We start from the raw sequence: 24,314 nt of genomic DNA on the forward strand, positions 1-24,314 counted from the left end.
TTCCTGGAATTTTCACTGAATGACAACCATGGTAACCATGAGCGAGTTAAAAGTTGCTCGGAAGTCTCTCTATGATTTAAGAATGCCAGTTGTTCAACAACATACTTGTGAACCAAAGGCGCGTTAACAGTTACTGTACACTCGTACCTGCTCTTGAAGCTCAGCCAGTCTCTGAGCGCGCTCCTCCTCCGAGTCGTCCGTGGAGGAGTCCGACTCCGAGGAGGAGTCGCTGGAGGAGTCCGAGGAGGACGCGGGGGCCATGGGAGGCTGCGTCTTGATGGGCGCCGGGTGAAGAATGGGAGCCGGCGCGGGAGTCAGCGTCTCCTCCGGCTCGTCGGGCATCTTTGCGAAGCGCATCTCAAAAACGTCCTGCGGAGAGAGGGGGCCGGCAGAAACGTTAACGCGGGGACATCAACGAGACATGATTTTATGAAGGCACAGAGCTAAGAGTACACATGAGCTGGGTAGGTACAAATTGGGAGGCAAGTACCTGTAGTTTCCGTGCCATAGAGACCACTTCATGGTCGGGAGGGTTGTACTTGTAGCAGTTGGAGAACATTAACCGCACGTCACCTGCAAACTCCTGTGCGTCACGGTATTGCCTGTTGTCCAGTTTAAGCTGCAACAGGGGAGGGCATTTGGTTACGTCTTTACCACAGAAGGAGGAACATTTTCACAACATCGGATTCATTCAAGCTTTATCAACGGTAGGTAGTTAGAGGCAAACAAAAATGACATTATCGGATCATAACAAACTGCAGAGAGTAAAGAGTACTACTGTATGATGTGTGAAGCATCCATCTATTTATTTCTATTCTATTTCTTTATTTCTTCCAACTTAAAATATTTAGTTGTAATATGGGGCGGAGAAGCTATCAATTTGCAATTAATGACACGGGAGAGTTGTTGTTATTAAAAGTTAAAAAGGAGTTTATTAAAAGTTTGTCAACATGACCTTGCTAGCTTAGCTGCTTCACTCAGAGCTGTGAGAACTGCGGGAAAACCAATCAGACGCTTCTGAGCCGAGAGCTCAAGTCTCGTACACCCCCCCCGGGCGAGCGCTCACCTTGATGGTGCTGAGGTCCATGGGATGCTTGATGATGTCGTGGTAGTCGTGCAGGCCCAGCGCGGCCACGTCCACGGGCTTGTAGAAGGGCCAGGCGTAGGCGGCGTGCTTCTTGGACAACATGTCCTTGACGATGCCGGCGCAGTGGCGTATCTGCTCCTGCTGCTTGGGGCTGTGCGCGCCAATGCCGCCGCCGATGCCACCGATGCCGCCGCCGCCCGTGGACAGCATGCCCAGGTGGTGCTGCGAGTCCGGCGCCTCCTTCTTGGGCAGCTTGGTGGGCCGCATGGTGATGGTGGCGCCCCGCAGCGTCTTGCCCGACTTGGACTCGGCCGGCGAGGACTCGCTCAGCTGGTCGTTGGCCGTGGGCGTCGTCGTGTCTGCTTTCCGCTTCTGGCTTCTGGGAAAACGTGCGGTGAGCTGGAAGGACGAAGGAAGAACTGATCAGACAAGCCATGTCAAACAAACGGAACAATCTCAACAGCTGACATAGAGGTATAGACCTTTTTCAAAGCAGCCAACAGGACATGACTTGGTAGGTCAAGCACTAGTGCTACTAATGAAGTAATTGGGATTCAGATCCTACTACAGTAAAATAAACTATAGTTTCATCAACAGAAGGCAAAGGCAATTGTACTTATACAGTGCATTTTGTACCAAGGCAGTTCAATGTGCTTTATACCATTATCATCTTGTACTTTTGCGCTGCTCTGAAAAACGCCAAAGTAATTCAAAGTCTTTGAGAAATCATCTGAAGATATTTTAAAAGAGTACGGTTATCTGTGTAGTACGGTCATAAATATGTTCCGCAGTACGGTCAAAAATATGTTCCGCAATTTGATGTGACAAATACCCTTAGGTATTTTTCCCCTCAGACTGTACAAAGAACGCTGAAACTATAGATTGTTGGCATAGAATTCTACAAGGAGGCAGGAAAAGCATCCACTCCTCAACGGAAGGCGTTTAATAGATAGATAGATAGATAGATAGATACTTTATTGATCCCCAAGGGGAAATTCAAGAATACACGTGTGGAGTGGGCTCTCTGGCTCATCCCCTGACCACTCACTTTGGGCTGCGGAAGGGAGACGTGCGGTAGGGAGACGCTCTGGAGGGTGGGGGCGGCCGTCTGCTGGATGGGTGGGGGCGGCAGGGCGGTCTGGGCTGGGGGGGGAGGAGGAGGCACCGACGTTATGATGGGGGGCGCCTGCGGGGCACAGTCCAGCGGGCCCAGCGAGTAAGGCGGCCCGAGCTGGGGGGCGTGCGTGGGGAGCATGGGGGGCACTCGCAGGGGCATGGGCTGCATGGTGGGCTGGGGGGGCAGCTGGGGAGGTAGCTGGGGCGGTAGGTGGGGCGGGCCCTGCGGGGGCGGGCCTCGGGTCTGCGGTCCGGGGGTCATACTGGAGACTAGGCCGCGCGTGTGGGGGGTCGTCGACGGGGAGTCGATGCCGGAGCCCGGTTTCAAGTGAAGGCCTGGAGAGAGGGAGAGAGAGAGAGAGAGAGAGAGAGAGAGAGAGAGAGAGAGAGAGAGAGAGAGAGATCCAAAAGGAAGAAAAAGGAAAAAGGAGCGTAAGTAAGATCAATAGTACGATATGGAGAGTGAAAGAGCATGGAGAGCAAGAGGGAAAAAAACACAAGGAAATAAGCGTATGAGCCACGCTCCACATCTGTGGGGCAGACAGCAGTGAGTCACACGTACATCACACGCGTGAGTAGGCAGCGTTTTCAGGTCACAGTGGTGAGCGAGGTCTCCCACCAATGAGTGAACTCTGACTGAACCCAACACACTCACACACACACACACGGGGGCGCCATACCTGGATCTCGGCTCCTGCCCCGGCCACGACCTTTGCCCGTCATCACCGTGATCTCCGTCTCCTCCGTGGGCATCTCGGAGATCTTCTGCAGGAACATCTTCTCCAGGGCCTCGGCCATTAGGACAATGTCGTCCCCGGGCTGCAGGGGGCGACACGCGATTGGGTTCAAAAAGGTTCACGTCAACAACACCAACACACCCACAACGCTTTCACCAGCAGAACAGCTCTGTATGAACTGCACTCTACATTTTTACATTTTCCCTAGAATTGCTGTGCTGTGCTGTGCATGGCCGTGAGGATGGTCATCTGACCGAGAGCTTGGCAAATAAACTTACAAAACGATTTTTTGTGCAGACAGTTTATTTGGAGATTTTCTGTTTTTTTTTGTTTGTCGGGCACCTTTTTGGCCGTGAGTGCAGTGTAACTTCTCTATAATTGCCTAGAATTGCTGTGAGAATTGCTTTATGAAGCTTAAAATGTTTACCATGTTGTTAGTCACTTTGACTAAAAAGCGTCAGCCAAATGTAATGTAATGTAATGTAATGTAACATAACGTAATGTAATGTAATGCAATGTTATGTAATGTAATGTAATGTAATGCAATGCAATGTAACTGATGCCTGAAACTGTGGAAGGGAAGGTCCCATACCTTGTTGTAGATGTAGCAGTTGGTGAACATGGTGTTGAAGTCTTGGATACATTCTTGGGCGTTGGAGTAGTAGCTGTTCTCAAGCCGCTTCTTGATTGTTCCCATGTCCATAGGACACTTAATAATCTTGTAGTAATCCTGCAGGACAAATAACACACAACGCACAAAAGCCGTTACCACAAAAGTCCTTCTACAGTAGAGTAGGGTTGTGCAACTGATCGTCAATTATGACTTGTGACAATTACCAAAACAACATAAACTAAATATTATATACTTATTTAGCTGAACTGTGTTTTTTGCGATTTCCAAATAAATTCCAAATCCAGTGCACCACTCCGCTGTACAGTGTACAGTGGTTGCTATATAATTTATTGCATGCATCTTTTATTTGCTTTTCAGTTTAATCATATTCAAAATTCAGCTTAATGTACAGTATGTTTCTAAGTTAAGAAAATGGACGATGTCTCCAGAGTTACTGTGAGTAATTGTCATTGAGTAATTGTGTTAAATAACCATGACCTTAATGTTGACCAAAACAATCATGATTGATTCTTGATTTGTAGTTATACTTCAGCCGAATACTTTGCCCTGACCTGCCCTTGTTACTGTCTGTGCTTGCGGCCAGAGATCACACAGCCATGGCATCTGTACCAGCTGCACCTATTATCACTTTGTGTTTATTCCTCATCCATAAACATGGCCTTGCCAAGATGCTTGGACTACACCAACAGCCATTTCTTATAGTAAATATTTATAGTGTCTGACTGAAAGTTATCTGAGAACAAGCTGGGAAACCTTCCATTTAAAATCAGGCCACTTTGTTGGCACGGCTAAAAAAAAAAAAAAGAAAAGAGAGCGAAAACAAAAGCTCTCTGCACTTTCTTACATAACTTCAGACAAGAATTTGCTGCTGAGTGTTAGTGGTGTGAGAGTATATCATAACATTGACTTTGCAAAACAGATTTAAACCTAAGCCTTGAGCCGTTGAGACCATAATTAATAGATTCAAGACCCACGACCATTTTATGTTGTGTGCCAACATTACCTTTCACTCTTCCTACCTTTTGGAGAGGCTGAGACATACAACCAAGTCAAACGTTATTAAAATGCTTATTTAAATCTACAATCAGTGCTGGTATAAAATGACCATCCAATTGTCACACTACATATAGCACTAAGCGACCAGTATGGACCTAATCTATAAAGCTCATTGATTGTTAGAAATTACTGCTAGTGGTTTTATCATCTTGTCCTATACTAGCATCTGAGGCAGCTGCACCAATGCATTGCGATCCTGATCCTTGTAGGACAATTCACTTATCAACTCAATGAACTAAACAATTCATCCAAATACATTTTACAGTTTTTCTCAAATGCTAAAACACAAAAGCCAATCCTCTAAACCAAATGACCAGTTGTCTAAACACATTTACTAAATCTAGCCACAATTTTTCAATACCATAAACACATTTCACATGAAGACACAATTCTCAAAACACAATCCTCCGTTCTCATAAATCTAAGCACATTTTTCCTTGCTAAAACACATGTTGCAAAACATATTCTCAAATGAAAGCTCATGTGATGCAAAATGCTTGCCACAGTCAGCAATAACTGAACACAATGAACATACCTGGCGTCATTCATTACACACAACGACTCAAAAATGAAGACACTTGTTGCTAATGCGCACAGTGACTGTGGTGTGTGTGTGTGTGGTGTGAACGAAGAAAATAAAATGAATTTCACACCCCGATCACATTTTCAAGAGTACTGTTGTGTGCAATAGATTCTGGTTTTTGCATTGAGTTGTGTTACAGTAGTGTACTTGGATAGCCTAGAAATCTAGACGTGCCCTAGTGGCCAAAAATATTTTTGCCTATACATTTCTGTGTAGTTTGGCTTGCCAGGCTAGTGCCAGTCTTGATATGAAACTCACAGCTCCAAATGAAGAGCTCTTTTCCAAAACGCTATAAATCCATTTTATAGACATTACTGTACTGTAACAAATCATGTTACTGTATTTACAGTAATTGTGTGTTTCAGGTAATAAAAATGCAGTTGTTTTGTTTTTATTGAGTAAAGATAAATTACTGTAACTAAACATAACCCAATACAGTTTCACTTAGATTACTTGAAAAACAATATGTAAAAAATATATTTATGAAAATTCATTAGTAAAATGGTGGATAAAGCGTTTTGGAAAATAACTCTTCAAATGCCTAATCCTCTGCAGAGATCTAAGAAGATCCGTTACTCTATGCATTGGCAGTTATGAAACAAAGAACCTTCTCACAAATTGAGCATTGTGTTTTCAATTGTTTTGCTGAAGTGTGTAATGATGTGTATAGTGTTTACATTTTTGAAAGCTTCGAGCTGCTCTTTTGGTGTGAAAGTTTGAGTTTTGAAGTGAGAAGGTGTGGTTGTGCTTATGTAGCTTTAGAAAAGGGTATTGTGTTTAGACATTGGGGAACATGGAGGAAACGTTTGTGAAATGTGTTTTAGCATTTGAGAAAAACTGTATTGCATTAAGGACTGAATTTGATAAAAAGGTAACACACAGATAACACTGTCCACAGCGGCACGTAACATTACACATTCCTTAGTCTCGTGACGCTGCCAACTGAGTAGTCATCACATACTGAATGAAGACTTGAACACAGCTCCACCGGCGGTCTAGACACTCCCACTTTAGCAGTTATATTAGCCAAATGCAATTCACAGCTCTTAATAGGGTTTACCACAGATAGTACATGCAAAATTCTGCATTTTGCACCTTGTGGGTAAGGATATTCCTGTTTGATCTTAATTTGGTTTATTTGCGATTTATTTCTTCTATAGGGGCGAATCTGTTTTAATGTGAAAACAATTATATTTTTATACACGTAGTATTTACGATACAGTGGGCCAGAAAATATGCAGTATTTAGACACCAGCAAACTGCTGTATAAACTGCTGCATTTTAAATTTGAGTTCTTGTTTTGTGTTACTACAAATAAAAACCGAGACCGAGTCCACAGTGATGATGCATTGAAAATCGTTTCATAATCAAACGATCACCCTTTCGAATCATAACCAAATCGAATCATGGAGCCAGTGAAGATGTACACCTCCCATAGCAGTAATACTAGTAGAGGAACACCATACACTGGTGCTATGGCCTAATGGTGCATTTATGATATTCAGGAATCCCGACCTACGACTCAGGAAAAATGACTTGAAGGCATAGTCAACTACCTTTGACTACTCAAAGATAGTAAACAGTTCTAATAACTTATTTATGCATCCCCTTTAATGCACAACAAATAAAGTTATTTGTTGTTTTTCAGAGCCGATCTCATTAACACACTTTTTTTTGGAAGTCAGGATTTTCAAAGCCGGGTCTATGGTGGTGAATGAAGGCAGTATCAGCGCTCAGGTGTTTTGGTTTCAGTGGGGTGGTGTTTTGGTCTCACAGTTGGAAGTGGTGTCGTTCTCTCTGCACTGTCTCTTCTTTTACTTTTACACAACAAGCCTTTACCTTCCTACACTTGTCCTAGAGATTGTTTTGTTTATTAGGGTTTTAAAAACACTCAGTAGACAGAAAAGCGTATGTAAAAAAACAACAACAAAAAAATACTCACAGGCAGGCTGAGTTTGACTGCATCTACGGGAGCCTGGAAGGGCCACGAGAACTGGTGCTTCCACAGGGACTTGAGAACCACCTTGAGCAGGTACTGCAGCTGGTTGGTCTGGCGCTTGGGCCGCAGGGGGTTGGAGGTCTCCGGGGCGGGCGGGTTGTGGGAGGGGACCGTCGGCGTGGAGGAGAGCTGCCCCTGGCCGACGACGCTGCCGCTGCTGTGACCGGACATCTGCGCTGCGTCCAGACCGTCCCCCATGCTGGCGAGGTGCGGTGCGGGCACAGGGGCGGGAGGAAGGCCGGCGGGACACCACTCGTTCAGCCGCGAGCCGGGCGCGGACTCCACAGAGAGAGGACCGCTGATTCCATTGCACTCCTCGCTGGGCTCTCTGAAAGGATGGATGGAGGGAGAGAGGATAGTGAAGGAGGGGGAAGAAAGAAAGAAAGAGGAAGAGAATGGTGAATATGGGAATGGAGGAAAGTAGAAAAGAAAAAAAAAGAAGATGCTGTCAGATATTACAGATCATTGGATCTCAAACAGTACTCTGCTGCTCAACTTTTAACGAAGACCAAGAAGAGAGAGAGCACATCACCCCTCAGTAGCTGAACTGCACTGGCTCACTGGCTTCCTAAAGAATTGATTTTAAGGTGCTGCTCTCAGTCACTGAAGAACTGTAGAACTCCGATCTGCACTCTTTCTCTGATTCTGTGGAGATCTCAGTTCTATGTAGAGTTGGCCAGCTAACAGTATACTCAAACCATAACTGAACCGTTCACCAACTATTTGTATCTTTTGATAGAGTTTTCCGTTGTGTACTTCCTGGTGTGAAACGGCTAAGAATAGCCATCTCATATCCAGCAACCAAAAGCAGTCAAAACTCTTCGGTCTCTCTGACCTGATATGTCCTCATTTCAGCTGCAGTCACTTGAATTCTCTGTACCGTGACATGCACACTTAAGTTGTAACGTTAACTTTCAGGTAAAACATCCTATGAAGCTGCGAACTTGACCTACTTAAGGTACCAGCACCAAGTTTACCAAATGCCAATTTGGTCCTAGCTAACTTCAGAACTACTGCAAGTCGCTTTGGACAAAAGAGTTTGTGAAATACCATCACCATTAACAAAACCGTACCACAGCATAACTGGCGGAATGTTTTAACAGAGTATTTAGCCCAGTCTAAAGTGCTTCAAATTTTGTCGGTGGTTACTTCACGTGTTTGCAATTATAACCGTGATTACAATCTGCCATCAAAGACCATATTTTCCCAGGAACAGATTAGTTCCCCGTATGCATATGATTGCAAATATGCATATAGATTAATACTCTTAAATAGCTCTATTACAAAAAAAAAAGAAAATAACATGCAAACAAAATCAACATACGCTGGGCTATATATGCAGCCCAATCACGCTCTGCCAAACAATTCAAGCAATACATGATATAATTTTAAATACTGGATTCTATTAAGACGTGGACATGTAATAGTCTTTGATCATCTTGTTCTAGGGGTTTCAATATTTCTGTGAATTGTTGTTGAAGAGTATTCAGAAATGTCTAAACATTGATCAAAATGCATGCAAAGATAAATATGGTTCCCTCATGCCAGTTTGCCTTGCAACTGAATATTTAACCCATTTCATAGAAATAAAAATACCAGTATATGTCACATATCACCAATTGGCCGTAAAATACCAGGATATGAATTTTGATCCACATCGCCCAGTCCTACAAGACCATAAACATACTAGAAAAGCACTCGGAGAGCGCAGACAGCCAAGTGAAAACATTAACCGCTTCCTGGATCCAGACAGTAACACGGATCACTCCCAAAATTCAATCGTTTCTTCCTTGAGTCATTTAAGACCTTCCCTGAAAATGCTGTCGAAATCCATCCACAACTTTTTGAGTAATCTTACAAACAAACAAACAAACAAACAAACAAACCCAGATGAAAACATAACCTCCTTGGTGGAGGTTATAATGTGCATCGAGCGACTGTATCGATCTGAGGGGATCCTCTTCTTTGGTACCATAGTGAGGCCTCCCTACCACCACCACTCTCCCTGCCTGTATCTGCAGCATCCCTGCATGAGCTTACATCATTGTCAGAAATATCGCATCCATTCCCATGGGAACCACCACTTCCTCCCGGATCCTTTCTTCCTCTGCAATAGTTTAGTGTGTGTGTGTGGTCGTTCGTCATGGACTAATTTTAGATTTTCTCTTATTATGCAGTATGGTCATGCACAAAAATTGCCACATTTTCCATACACTGGCTGACCATGAGGAGAGAAATGACAGCTCAGTGAAGACTAACACCTTTGTTGTCATTCACCCCTACCCTTTTTTTAAAAAAAACAACAACAACAACAACATTGCATCCTGTGTTTTGCCACATGTCAACACAAAGTATTTGCATAGTTCAAATGCATCAACATGTACAGCAAGGCCTCAAGCGGCCTTCCTCACATATCACGGATGAAGACAGATGACATCACAAGAGACTGTGCCTGTTAGTGCAGCGGAGTTGCACCTTGTGTGTCTGCCAGACAGTGCATGTCTGTTTTCTGTTTGTGTGTGTCTGTGCGTCTGTGCGCACGTGTGCGTCTGTGTGTGTGTGTGCGTGCACACACGAGTGGGCCGATAAACACGCTGGAAACAGGAGTGGCATGCCCTGGGGCTCACACAACTGATCTCTTAATGGGAGTGGAGGGTGAGGGAGAGGTCACGCTCACTGCAGGGGAAGTAGCAGGGGTTGCCACGGCGGCGGAGCGGGACAACGCAGCGTAGCGGCGTAGCCACGGGGGCAACCTCGGGTCACACCGCGGCCTCCAGGCTCCTCAGGGGAGCTCTCGCCCGCTCAATTATTTCACATCGAAAAACAAAACAAACCTGCAAGCGAGCCGAGCCGACGCACGCTGGCGCTTGTGGCGAAGGCGAAGAGAGGGTTGTGAGGGATGGGGAAAGTGTCTCCGGCTCCTGGGGGGCGTTGATGACTGTGTGCTGTGCTATGGATACTACTATAACAGATCTAAGGGAGAGCTGGCATTAAATGAATGGTGAAAAGGTACAAAGTCAGACAACAAGCAAAGTGTCTTTTGAATGAAATAAAGCTATCCTGAGCACTGAGTTGACCCACAAATGTTTGCACTTGCAGGATCCTGCTTCTGGTATTATATTATCAAGTACATTTTGATTTGTTATTAACTCAGTTAAACCCATTGTTTAAATTAAAGATACAGTTTGTGAAAGAACGTAAGGGTTTTGCATTTTACCCATAGTTTAAATTAAGATACAGATTGTGAAAGAATGTAAGGCCCTCTAAACTCTCACAATGTTTGTAGCACAACAGATATTTTAAGAAAGGTGCCCCACTTACATAACATTGTTCTTTGGCAAAGCTGGCCAATTTCACCCGAGTAGGAATCACCTAGGTGGGTTCCTCTTACTCTGCCTTGTGCACATACAGTATCCATAGACCACTGCCAGTCACATAAGAGGCACAAATACTGGCTAACTTTAAAACAGTTATTCCACAAAAATATGCCTGAATGTGCTAACGTGAGTCACTTAAAACTGAGACAGGAAACAAAGCAGAACAAAAGTGTCAGGGCCAGTCACAGTGCACAGAGCTCTGTGTAGCACCGACACCACAAGACAATAGAGGGCAGCTTCCGCTACTGTCATAACCGAAACCTCAAAACACACGTCCCGACCCAAAGTGACGAGAGCGATCAAAACGCTGCGAGCAGACGCAAAAGCCACGACGGACGAGGGCAACCGCTCGCTTCTCAAATTACACTCACGGTGAGCCAGTTCACAAAAAAGCCACTTGAGGCTTCCAGAACTATTATCAATGCGATGAAAGAGTGATTTTTCCCTTGGTTTTGGCACGGCCGGCCCTGCGGTTTGTCTCGCTGGCCCTCTCCAGTTCTCGTCTCCCAGGAGGCTTCAGGATGTGGGAGGGTTTTTTTTTCTTCTTCTTCTTCGTCTTCTGCTTTTTTTCCCTTTTTTTATTCTTGAGGTTAGCGCTGGTCGTCATCATCTGGCTCTAGACGAACTAACTGTTCCACTTCCCCCACCACCACTCACACACATACACACCCCCCCACACACACACACACACACACACACACACACACACACACACACACACACACACACACACACACACACACACAACCCGCACCGGCCCCCGACCTGCTACTACTGACGCAAGGGACACTGTGTTCAAGACAGAGCACAAAGACAGCTAAGATACTCGTGAGCGCCAAGGCCAGCCTCTGCTCTAAAACTTCTCGGCTAAAAATACGCCCAAGAGAGGAAACACACCATCAAAATGAGAGGTTAAAAAATTGTGTTAGTGTGTGTGTGTGTGTGCATGTGCACACTGATTTCAGAACATGCACATGTGCACGCGCATGCACCGATGCGCACACACACGCACAGCCAGACACGCACGCATGCACACACACACACACACACACACACACACACACACACACAAACACATAGTAGCTTAGTTTCAACAAACTGACCACACACTTGATGACTCACGTTGTGAAGGGCCCAGCAGCGTCCAGGTCACATGGTGGCCCTGACTCTTTTCCCAAAAGGCAACAGGGGGAGGACCGACCGACTGACTGCTTAGCAGCGTGACTCGGGAGGAAAGAATGCCAAGCTGTCTGGGAGCTGCCAGGCGAGGGCCGAGCCCTGAGCGACGAGGCCAAGTGAGAGCGACGCAGCAAACACGCCATTCACACCGTCGCAAAACACAACCAGCGGATTCTGGAGTGGTGGTGTGGCATGCCAGATTACCGTCCAGGCCAGGTTATGCAGACCTGGGACGAAATGGCCGAGTCTGCGTCACGACTAGGTCCAGTAAGAGACTGAGCTAAATGATCTCATGAAGCCATTGGCATTGAGAAACACCTCAGCCTACATGACTAATCTTTGTTGGCTAGTAGACTAATTTGTTGACTAAGGGGGCGCTTCACACGAAAATGTGTGACAAACACAACATATTTTACCGGATGCCCTTTATCGTTTTTATGGTAACGGCATTGTGGGGGGTTGAAAGCGCAAAAAAGTGAAACCACCCTCTAAAGGTGTTCCAGCAGATGACAGATTTCAATGATTTTACACGCAGCCTATGGCTCAAGATACAGGCGGCCTTCTCACACAGGCTGGTCATGACAGCCAGCGAAGGGACAGAAGTGAACTGACAACACTGATAAGACAATGCCATCACAGACAGACATCACATGTCCCCTGCGTGTAACTCAAGCTTCTGGTCTCTCAGGTGTGTGGCAGGTACGCCTCTTTACTTACTTAAAATGGGCATGCTTTTTCTTATTGTTGTTTACAAAAGAGCTGCGTCTGTCAACACAACTCATAACGCAGTGTAACAGGCTGTAAAACAGTAATAACATAATACACCGTTAGAGCCTTAGACATATCTGTTTAAGTGTAACATTTAAAATGTAGAATAGACATAGCAGAGGCTTGATAACGTTAAAAATGTAAATAACACGATTTTAGCCTATATATCAAAGCCCTTTTACTTGGTACGACTGTTGAACATCTACAACAAAAGAAACCTTTTCCAATCTCATATCCTAGTCTTTAAATAGTGTCATCGGGACCACAATAAGGAATTCCCCAGAGCGTACAGGTCATTTCCTTCTAAACCTGTGTACTTACGTCAGTGCACGTAGTACGTACAAACTCTTCCCACATCTCTGATGTACACAAACCGCCCAGGGCACGTAAACCAAACGATCAACAAGGTGTCTCGGAAAGTTCCTCAAATACGGCATCATGTTTACCCTCCTGTGTAATTATAGGAACAAACATGACACAGCAGAGCAGACCAAATCAGGTCACGTGGCAGTGAACCAAGGACAACAGTGTGAAGCTCGACTGTCCGCTGGGCAGCCAACGGCATCGCTGGCCACACGTAGGAGCTGTCTGGGAGCGGCCCTGACCAGATAAGCGTTGCAGACGCTCACAGGAAATGGGCCACCAGACAGCCAGCGGGGAACACAGGCACTTCACACAGGCCAGGAGGCTGGGAGGCAAGAGCCCGGAGGGGTCACGCCAGGAGCCAAGCAGAGACTGTGCGTACCAGTCCGTGTGTGTGTGTGTGTGTGTGTGTGTGTGTGTGTGTGTGTCTGCTCTGCTCAGGCTGGTGGAGGATGTCTCTCCGTACAAAAGCCTTGTACTCTACCTACAAACAAACGGCAACACTCACAAAATACAGACACAGCACAACGCACAAACAATCACACTCATACAGCACACAAACACACACACACACACACACACACACACACATACACCAGATGGTCAGTAACAGCCAGCATTATCGTTCATTGCTGGAATTATTGATGAATACAACTCCCAAAGTCCTTAATAGAATGGCATTGTTTTACCTTATGCACACCAGTCATCATTTGGAGAGCATCAGACTTTGACAGACAGTCAGAGCCAGACTAGTGCCAGAGACAGACTACTGTAGTGCCATTTTTAAATCATATTCAGAGACAGATGCCCTGTACTTCTTATACAAAATCAGGCCTCTGTTGCAACCTGCTGTTATCATGCAGTGAATCAACTACCGTCGTCGATAATCCAAAATCTTATAAAAGAATTTCTGTTTTAAAAAAAGGCTGGGCTACAAGAACCCTTGATATGGTCATGGCAACAATTACTGTGGGTAATTCAGAGGCAACTGGGCCTGAATAAGATAAACATAGTCACTATAAATTCCCTCTGAAGAGTACACATTAAACAAAAGCGGGATTTTCCAGCCAGCTTTTTAGTCCAAAAGTCTTCTCTGGTAGCAGTTCCTGAGTAGAAGCACTCACTATTTACATAAGATCTTCAAAGTCAAAAAAGTCAAACAAAAAATCAATTCACTAGAGGGGGTTGTGGATTAACTGCCGATTCATCTAGGGTGTAATGTGACTAGCATTGATGGAAATTAGTATTATTCACATAAAATTCACATTTCTTGCAATTTCATGTGGCGTTTCTGTGAAAAGGTGCCCTGATCACCTTGCGTTTTGATCTCAGGAAGCTTTTCAAACTTCCCTCCTTGATTAGGAGAGGGCTCATTCATTTGGATAGCGCACAGGATGGAAAAACACACGGACTGGTATTCTCTTTAGCGGAATTTTCATGAGATTGCTTAAAGTAGGTGAATGAGTTGGATGAAATCCCAGCTAGGGAAGAGAGTGAGCTACCTGAAATTTCCGATAACATCTGTGTAATCTGGCATCGGGCTTCGCAGACACATGGGGTACTTCATTGGTAATAATCTCAAAAAGGGTCATGCGCCACTGGTATAAAACTCATATGACAAGCACGAAACGGGCTAATCCATTTGGCATGAAGCACCGGCCGGGACTAAGAATGCCAACCTAAATTAACTCATTCTAGTGTAATGATACAACACAATGGGTGGGTGGTAGGAATAAAATTATATGGTTGCACAAAAAGCAAGGAAGCTTTTCCCAACCATCAATGATTTACAGCTTAAAAGCATCATAATTGTGTTAATAAATGTGTCGATTGAATATCGAAGTTGAGTCTATTTGATCACACAGTTCTAGAGAATAGAGAGAGAGAGTAAATCATCTAAAAAGGCTAACAGACCACTGAACTGAATAACAGACTACTACACTGTTAGTGAAAGGCTACTAATGGACTACACAGACCTCGTCATGGCTTTGAAGCTTTCAAATGAATAATCTTAGTGAAATCATTTCAATTTAAGTAGGTCAGATGTTGGCCTTGTCTTCAGGTGTGGATGCACCTATACTGTATATTAGCCAACATCAGCCTTGTTGATTGAGATTGGCTATCAGCACGTTTGTGACGTTTACAGATGGCAGTGCCTGATGTGCACTTGTTATGCTGCATCAATCCTGCACTAGGTAGATGTTGTGTTGTGAAGGCCTGAAAGATCTGAAAAGGGTCTTTACATAGAATCTCACAATTGGTGCATCCTTATCTTCAAGTGGACTGCACAACTGATTATCGCGTTAGAGTTTATTTTGCAGTAAAGAGAAGCTACAGGTCACCACTCAATTGCACTGCAAAATATTCTATGACATGACACTCTCATGACACATGAACCCTAATCCTAACTTGTCATGACAAAAACCAAATGACACTTAGTGACAGAGGCATTAAGTCATAAATATTTATGACTTGTTTATAATGTTTCTTAATGCTTATAATGACACATTCATGACAGTGTCGTGTCACTCTTATGTAGATACCAACACCAAGTAAAGCGTGACCTAAACATATCATGAGGCCCAACAGAATCATGACGTTGGACCTCTTCACCTAACCTCATCATGCTTATGTTGTTATATCCGAAGATAAACTGCTGTACGGACCGCTGCGGCTAATAAAATCTGATAATCAAGTTTACGTTAATGTCAACCACCCTCTTCGTGATGCTGAACCTCTAGTTAAAAGCTTGTAGCCTTGAAAGAGACTTGGAAGCAGTACTAAAATATGGCACAAGCAGGGTTCCTGTGAATAGGAGAGAATCACTATCTTAAACAGATGTGGAAATAAGACCCCAAGTTAGATTGCACATACAACAAGAGCTTGCTTCCATGACATGAAATCTCATGAACAGAATGATTCCTTTTGTGTACTTAAGATATGTCCTTATGCACACAAGATAATATCCTGTTTCAACATATTTAAGTGGGCAACAGACCAGATGGTGGAGTAATGACATCACTATCTGATAAGATTCCATGGGACGTTATCATTTGCTCTTTGGCCAAGTATCACTTATTTTACGATGAGTTTTGAATAAAAAAAAAATGGCTGCTGTTCAAATGGCTGCTAGTAGGGTTGGATTATTGCCAAGATTTATGATAAGATAAGTATTTTTGCTCAACTATAGTAACACATGGTCTGAATCTGTGGGGTTCCGTGCCTTAGGTTCACTCATCATCTGATCAAAATATATCCCAATACTCTTGGGGACGCAGAGATGAACAATACTTTCACAAACTAACCTGTGTGGCCTCATCACCAATGCTCAACGCTATGCAAAAACCTCTATCAACATTGCAAGTGCATGGACAGATCTTCATGAAAGAAGAAATCACTTGTCTTTCATTGTTTTTGAATGGATCATCCTTGAAAAGCGTAGGCTGATGGGAGATTTTCCAGTTGACATTGACATCAATTAAGGGCTGGGTATGAAATTCTGCTCACTGCTCTTGACGTTATGAACCACAAAACGAGATGAGTAGCGAATCAATAGTACAGACAGGGAAAATTCCCTGAGAAACACAACGAACACTAGAAATAGGCTTCCTTAATACGAGTGTCTCATGAACCTGCGGAGATTACATCACCACATCTACCACCACGAGAACAAGAATATACTGTAGGTTTATGTGACTCATCATATCACCTCTTATTTTCAACACCCTTAATTTGCACTCAACTAAACCACAGAAACCTCAGAGCTTCAGGAAACGTACTTGCTTGTGATGAAGTTATACAGAAGACTGATGCTTACAATGCTTTTATATACTTTAGATCAGTGTCTGTTTGATCACCCTTTATCAGTATAATATAATTTTGTCTCACACACACACACACACACACACACCCTGATAAACAGCACATACTGGCTCACTTAGCGGAGGGGCTAGAACAGTCACCGTCACCTTGTCCTCCTGCATAATGTAGGCTAAATAAATAGGTCTGTCACCTAGACCTACTGGTCATATCCTCCAGAGGGCTAATTGTTCTGAAATCATGGCCTACTTGCAACTGTTTTTTATATAGTGTTTCACGTTTGGTTGTAACTTTAAAGAAGAAGGGAAATGTGAAATCAGGGCACACTCTGACCTCTTCATGAGGTAATGCTTTCAGACACAACCCCCCCCCGACTTTTTTAACTTGATGTGGCTGCCTTCGTTCAAGGTCGGCTCAAAATACTGCGGCACACAACCTGCGGTTCACACAATTTCATTAGAATGTAAGAGTGATGAAATGAATGGATAAAGTATTGCAAAGGAAGACAACACTTTTTTTTGCTTGTGTGTGGTGTGAATGTAGATATTTCTGGATCAAGTATAATTTGACATACTTTTCACTGGTAATTTCACACAATTTCCCACGACCAGCAATGTAACCTCACTGAAACTGTGCAATAAGCCCATCTGATGACAAATGCACTGATCTAATCAACAGGGGTTTTTCCTCCAGCCTTGGGAACATGAGAGGATCACAACTTCACTCCCTCACACACAGACACTCCATCAAGTATAGGCAAGTTGTTGGCGTAATTTTAAGCCAGAATCGCACTTCAAATTCCTCTTTTATGAATAATGGATAGCTTTAAGGCTGATGGTGAATAGATTGCTTGTAACTGCTGGTGAACATGAAGGTGTGGGTGTAATACACAATACACAGCTGTGACTGAAGATTTAGAAGCATACTACTCTGACCTTATCAGCACTACCAGATCACAAACACACTCTCTCTCACACACACACACACACACACACACACACACACTTTAAGGCAAGGTGATCGACTTCCTGCTTCTGCCTTTCCATCCTTCCTTGCCGCTCTGGAACAGTGTTTGACCTTTGACCCGGGCATAGATCATTATGTAGTTCTGTGGAATGCAGTGCCGAGGAGGAAATGGCTTCAGTCGTAACACAAGGCTGGCGCACCAGGAAATCTGGTTCTGCGAGCAGACCAAACCCTAACGTGTGACGCACAGATAGGAGGACGAGAGGAACAAAAACACTCAAAAATACCCGTGACAACATCGCCAGGCATTCCCCAGGAAAAGCAAACGATGCACCTTTCCGTGAGGTGATGGCAGAGAGGACTTACATGGCCCCTCGCCAGCTCGATTGCTCCCCACTGCAGACACTGGTGTGGGAGCATAAGCCCTCGTGGTTATTTGCTTGAAAGCTAATTCATTAATAATGAATGCCACTGCGACTGCAACTGCGACTAGATCAGCACTCCTCCACTTCCTTCCATCCATTCATCCCGACCTCTCCTCTTTTACCGTGGAGCCGTCCGGGGCCTGTTTCCTCTGGGGACGGCCGTGTCTGCTAACCTCCCAAATCAAAAGCCTTCTTCGAGAGACACAACACGGTGACTTCGGGACTCAGAGGGGTCCCGGACCGAGCATCGAGGATCGAGGAGGGATGTTGAGACTAGGCACCCAAAGTGCAGTCAGTGGAGGGAGCAAATGAGGCTTCCACCATCCTCAGATTACACTAAATTTACCCCCATGCTCGGAATGAGAATGTGTCACTCTGACATACTAGGAGTTGAATGCCGTTCTTTCTGAGAAACACTGCTCACAGAGGCTTACCCGTGAGGCAAGCCTGTGCCAAGTTAAAAGGCGATGATGGTTAACGACACCGAGCCATGCGAAAGGGTCGTGCGCCTTGACTTCTTCAAATGAACCCCAAAAGAGCCCCACAGCAACCCGTTCCTCCTTAATAGCCGCCGTGCAGAGCTAGCCGTCGATGCTAGACAAGTAGAATCAGGACTCAAGAATCAGGGCTCTAGCAGAGTCACCTTAAAGGGGTCACAGGTTGCTCTTACATGGCGAGAAATTCAAAACAACATTGAATAACACAGCCACACACAAACACGTGACACATGCTAAGGAATCAAATCATGAGGTGCATTCAAATTTACAAACATTGGCGAATGTTTGCCTTGAATTTTTTATGAACTTTTGCTACTCGCACACAGTCTGAGGAGGTCATTCTCTGTGAACATACAGTGGAGCTAGCCATGAGCTTGACGAAGGCAACAATGCAATTACCGTTACAATGGAAGGTTAACACCAAATCGTTCAAATTCAACTGTTCAGAGACAACATGTTGACAACAAACGTTCGCCAAAGTTTGCCGAATTTGAACAAGGCCTAGAGCATATTATGTACCCTAACTAACATTTACTAGCTTTTGAGAAATATCTGGATAGCTGAAGGCAGAAAACTGTACGCACATTAACAATATTGGTGAAGGCAAGTAAAACAACCCTTTTAGTTGGAGACAACAGCAAAACTGAGAACGGACTGTTCAATAACTTTTGTACTGTTGTGTTGTCCAAATACTCAGCCGTGACCAGACCGAGCTTGATTTACTGGAAAAGAATTCTCAGAATACACAGAACAGTCTAGTGAGCCTTGCCCAGTGAGGACAGGTTTCCAAAAACTCGCCTGCTGCCACAACAAATACACCACCCCCCTCTTCCTCTGAACCCCCCCTCCCCCCTTCCCACACACACTCACACTCACACACGCACACACACACACCCCTCCCACCAGGAGGCTGGCTATTCTGGCCTTTTTAGCTTTTCTGCTAACAATGCAACCCTCACAGGGTTCTGGTGAGTCCTTTTGGTTTCAAAACACAACAGAGGAAAATATAAAGCATATAGACTGTGCTGTTGTGAATATGCTGTTGTGAATATGGTGAAGGACACGAGATTTCTATCAAATACAGTACAACTGAGTATGACCATCAGTAGCCCATACAAACTCAAGGGCTTTCCTCAGAAATGACTAACCTAAATTCAAATTCATGGAGCTGAAATATGTTCACAAATATAACAGAAACAACTGCTTCCATTTCTGATATTGCGCAAGACTTTTTACCTTTTCACAGCCACAGAATAGTGTGCAATTTTTTCCAAAAGGGCATCCAGTGTCTGAAAATCCAGCAGATCATTTGATTTGGAATGCATCTTGTAATCCATTGATGAGCTCCTCTGCGCCGCGAAACGAAACCGAACGACAAAAGGAGCAGAGAAGGAAAGGTGGAGAAAGAAAATGAAAGAAAAAGTTTGGTCTCCCTTGTCGTTTAGTCCCAAATACAGGAAGGGCTCCTTCTCAAAATCTCCGGCATGGACTGGTATATCCCAAAGAAATCCATGGAGCCATGGAGTCTCTCTCTCTCTCTCTCACACACACACACAGGCTGATATTAATCCATAGTGCTGCTCTGAGGGGGGGAGGAATTTCCCCTTTTTTTCCGAGAGAAAAACGTCTGAAGGAAGCCCAAGAGCTGGGCGTCCTCGGCCGGACGGCGCTAGCGAGAAAACAACCGACCGACAGCGAGCGACAGAGAGATCGCGAGCGAGCGAGCAACGCTAGCCCGAGCCCAGGCAGCAGTGAAGGAGGAGGAGAGGCCTTGGGCCGGCAGTCAGGCAGGCGGGCGGGCGGGCGGGCGGGAGGGCTGGCTGGCTGGCTGGCTGGCTGCGTTAGCTCCTCTGTGTGCCGGTCTTCTCTCCGCCCCCTCCCCCTCTCAGCAGCACAACGGCCCAGTTGCCACAGGCACTTCGCCCCATTGTGTGTCCACCCCAGGTCTCCCTTCACACACACCAACACATGCAGGGAGAGGGAGAGAGAGAGAGAGAGGGAGAGGGAGAGAGAGAGAAGAGAGAGAGAGAAGGAGGGGAGGAGGGGGAGGACAGAGAGCGAAGAAGGAGGGTCAAAAAGATAGCCCAGGTTGTGGCGCTTTGGTGAAAAAAATGTCAAATGAAAACGGAAAAAGAAAAATCCAGAAGGAGCACTTTCTTTCTTTCTCGCTCTCTCTCTCCCCCTCGCTCTCTTGGCGGCGAGCAGCGTGCTGTTACTCAACGGTGAAAATGGCTCGGCTGCTTCCTCATTGAAAACAGCCTCTACCCACACACCCCTCCCCTTTCTCACTCACTCACTCGCGCTCTCTCTCTCTCTCTCTCGCTCTCTCGCTCAACCCCTCCCTTCTCTTCTCTTTCCCCATCAATAGCTCTAGGTTTGTCCCTCCCTCTCTCTCTGCCTTCCTTTCTCTCTCGCCTGCTTGCGCTCACACCCTCTTTCTCAACCCCCTCTTTCTCTCTCTTGCTCGCTCACTCAGTCTCACACACACACACACACACACACACACAGACACACACTCTCTCTCTCTCTCACACACACACACACCTTAAGCTCCCCACCCCCTTCCTTCCATTTCATGCTGCCCCTCCCCCCTTCCCTTCAGTCTGATCTCCTGCACGCCTCCCCCACCAAATCAAGGGCTCCCTTATCTTCTCTCCCACTCCCCACGCTCCACACACACTCATTTAAACACACTCTCTCTCACACGCATGCACACACACACACGCACGCACGCTTACGTCTAGACTTGGGCTACACAAAAGCTTCCTCCACAAGGCTGACACTGCCTGCCGCTGCATCACTGCCGACCACCACACACCAACACCCAAAAATGAAACTCAAGGTGTGCGAGATGCAATGGAGTGAATGGAGACCGGTAAAGCAGGTGAGAGAACAGGTGTGTGCGTGTGTGTGTGTGTGTGGGGCAAGGTAGGGGAGGGGGCAAAGGTAACCTAGAGGTTAAGGAGAGCAGCATATACACATTCACACACACAGAAAAATCAATGACATGATACAGAATATCTTGCTTCAGACAGAAGTACTGTCCGTGCCGTGAAAGCGAAAACACACAAAAGTAGCCTGTATGAATCCACAAGCGCTATGGGAAACAGGCAAAGAACAAACACAAAGGCAACAACATGGCCTTCCAAATAAAAAACACACCACTACAACAACACAGGCTTTATATAGTCCCCCAGCTCAACTGGCGTCCCTGCTTCTGTTGTTGTTTGGATTAGCCAACCATGTGCTTGCCGCGCTAGTAAACGCATCAACACGTGGCCACTTCATTCAGCGCCGGTAAAGCACGTTAGTCCAGAAATACAAACCCTCACTCCAGTGTTTGTGTGTGCATGTGTGTGCGTGTGAGTGTGTGAATGAGTGATTGAGAGAGTATATACGTCTGTGAGTGACAGCATAGAGAGAGCGAAACAGTTTCTCATTTTTCCACAGAGGCTGAGCCTCTGCAACTACATGAGACCACCAGCTGTCAGACAGTTATTCAGTGCCAAACAAAAACATCATGACTCTATTCAGCCACCCCCTCCTCAGCACTAGGCTAAAGACCACCCATCGCACACACACACAATTACAGTGTATAATGAGTGTGAGTGTGAGTGTGTGTGTGTGTGTGTGAGAGAGATAGAGAGAGAGAGAGGCAGATAGTAAAGACAGCGTTAAACGGAGAGAAAGAACAAGGCAGTGAGGAGTCAAAACAAGGGGAAAAGAGAGACATCAGTCGGGGCTGGGGAATACAGGCAGGCGTAATTAGGATCCTTGGGAATACCGTGATGCCACACTAAGCCGGGAACCATTCCCCCCCAACCCCCACCCCCAGGGACCTTCTTATCAATCATATCCCTAGACACACACATCATCACCATCACCACCACCAAAACCAGCGCACTCACTCTCCTACCATATTGCCACTAAACGGTGCCCAATAAAACTCACTGGGTTGGGGGAATGGTAATGGTGGGTTTTTTTTTTTTCAAATGCCTTCTCCCAGGACTTCAGTGGAAACAGTCTTGGACTTTTTTTCTCCCCCTCCTCGCTCTCACTCTGACTCTGCTGAGTCATGCTTGAGCGTCGACACGGCATGTTGTGAGCGGCCCAGATGATGCATCATGATATAGCTGAGCGCTGAGTAATCCCTTCCTAGCGCAGCGACGCGCAGCTCACTTACAGGAAACGATTAGTGCCTCCCCTGTGTCTGAGTCAGGGAGTGACAGTGGGTGTGTATGCATGTGTGTATGGCTCTTTCAGGTCGAGGGAAAAAAAACAAAACAAACAAGTGAAGAGGTATTTGTACTGAAATAATGGTAGTCACTTCAGGGTAATTCACTTTATGAAGTGGGTGGATGGGTGGAGAGTGAAAGGTAAAAAAAAAAAATTACACTGACTGGAAGAGACTGAGGATAAGAGAGAGAGAGAGATAGAGAAAGGGAGAGCAAGATGGAGGGAAAGGAGAGGAAGAGGGAGGGAGAAAGGGATAGAGAGGGAGAGGGGGGAGAGCAACAGACAGACAGACAGACAGAGACATGCCCCCCAGGGAATGCAAGCCACACTAGTCGGCTGGGGTCAAACATGCAGATCCAATCTCGCTGAGCAGATGTGAGGAAACCAGGCCCCTGTGCCCTCCTTCCACTCCTCTCCCTCTCTCTCTCCATCCATCCCTCCCTCCTTCCATCTCCTCCTCTCCCTCCCTGAAATCCGATCCAGCCCAGAGCACATACGCAAGCCTCCAGTCGCACCTCTCCCTCTCCCTCTCTCTGCAACACTCATCGGGGTTGGCGGCGGAGGCGGGGGGGGCAGAGGGGGAGAGGGCCCCCCTCCCAGGCCCCTGAGGTGGGTGTGACGCACACATGCTTCTCTAGCATTCGCAACAAGGTCAGGGGGGCTGCACCGAGATGGCACTACCAGGAAGCATGTGTGAACACGCACACACGACAACACACACACACGAACACACACGTTTGAGTGCTCATCGTCCACGGCTACGGGAAATGTGACCTCCTGACCTTTTAACCTCGAAAATCGAGAGCCGTGAATGGCCAGGGATTTTCCATCCAATCCAGTCATAACACCGGGCCTTTCAAGTCTGACTTATCAGGAGCGTAACAAAAGCGCCCAATTATAAACACAGGCTGAGCTACGGGAGCCCATCCCACCTCTCTCTCATTCACTCCATCCCTAACACTAACAACCGCATACCCTAGAACACACAAAGAAATGGACCCTTGCTAAGCCTGCAACTGACTGCCATTTACGCTGTGATTATCTTGGAAGTGGTGCTTTTAATAGCCCCCCGGTGTAAATGTTTATTTTTAACTTCAGCATCAGCAACCTCACCTGACGCTGCCAGCAAGCACTGCGTTTAGCGAGTGCACTGTGCTGTGATGGTGCTGATGAAAGTGTGAACGTGTGTGTAGTAACACCAACACACAGGCATGATCTGAAAAGGGTGTGAGAGCAAGCAGACATTTGTTTTAAATCTCATGTTCAACCTGTGCGTTGCGATCGTTCGCATGTCTTGCTGCAAGTCTCGACACGGACGTGATCAGAGATGTAAAAGTCCAGCTTGAGAAAGTGACAGTTCTGCCATGTATTGGTTCCACTGATGTGCTTGAGACAGGTGACTTCACTAATGAGCTGATCTACCTGGCTAAAGAGTTGCGCAAATTGGAATCAGCTGATTAAGTGAATGGTTG

General features: G+C 45.8%; 1 protein-coding gene across 6 annotated transcripts in view; it reads right to left on the reverse strand.

The window, feature by feature from the left end:
• brd4 (bromodomain containing 4) overlaps positions 1-24,314 on the reverse strand; it is a 40,007-nt gene that overhangs the window by 9,671 nt on the left and 6,022 nt on the right. For 3 of the 6 annotated variants that reach the window (XM_062532870.1, XM_062532869.1, XM_062532868.1), the window contains exons 1-8: positions 19,843-20,819; positions 7,156-7,540; positions 3,533-3,670; positions 2,884-3,022; positions 2,136-2,539; positions 1,067-1,486; positions 491-619; positions 148-369 (exon numbers count right to left, since the gene is read on the reverse strand). In XM_062532870.1, the coding sequence (XP_062388854.1) occupies positions 148-369; positions 491-619; positions 1,067-1,486; positions 2,136-2,539; positions 2,884-3,022; positions 3,533-3,670; positions 7,156-7,540; positions 19,843-19,943 (1,938 nt within the window). In that variant the 5' untranslated portion in view covers positions 19,944-20,819. Of the gene's footprint in view, positions 1-147; positions 370-490; positions 620-1,066; positions 1,487-2,135; positions 2,540-2,883; positions 3,023-3,532; positions 3,671-7,155; positions 7,541-19,842; positions 20,820-24,314 lie in introns of those variants that run through there. The other 3 variants (XM_062532873.1, XM_062532872.1, XM_062532871.1) reach the window with 1 other exon arrangement.

The sequence above is a fragment of the Sardina pilchardus genome, chromosome 3 (genome assembly GCF_963854185.1).
Source record: "Sardina pilchardus chromosome 3, fSarPil1.1, whole genome shotgun sequence".
NCBI classification, from domain to species: domain Eukaryota; kingdom Metazoa; phylum Chordata; class Actinopteri; order Clupeiformes; family Clupeidae; genus Sardina; species Sardina pilchardus.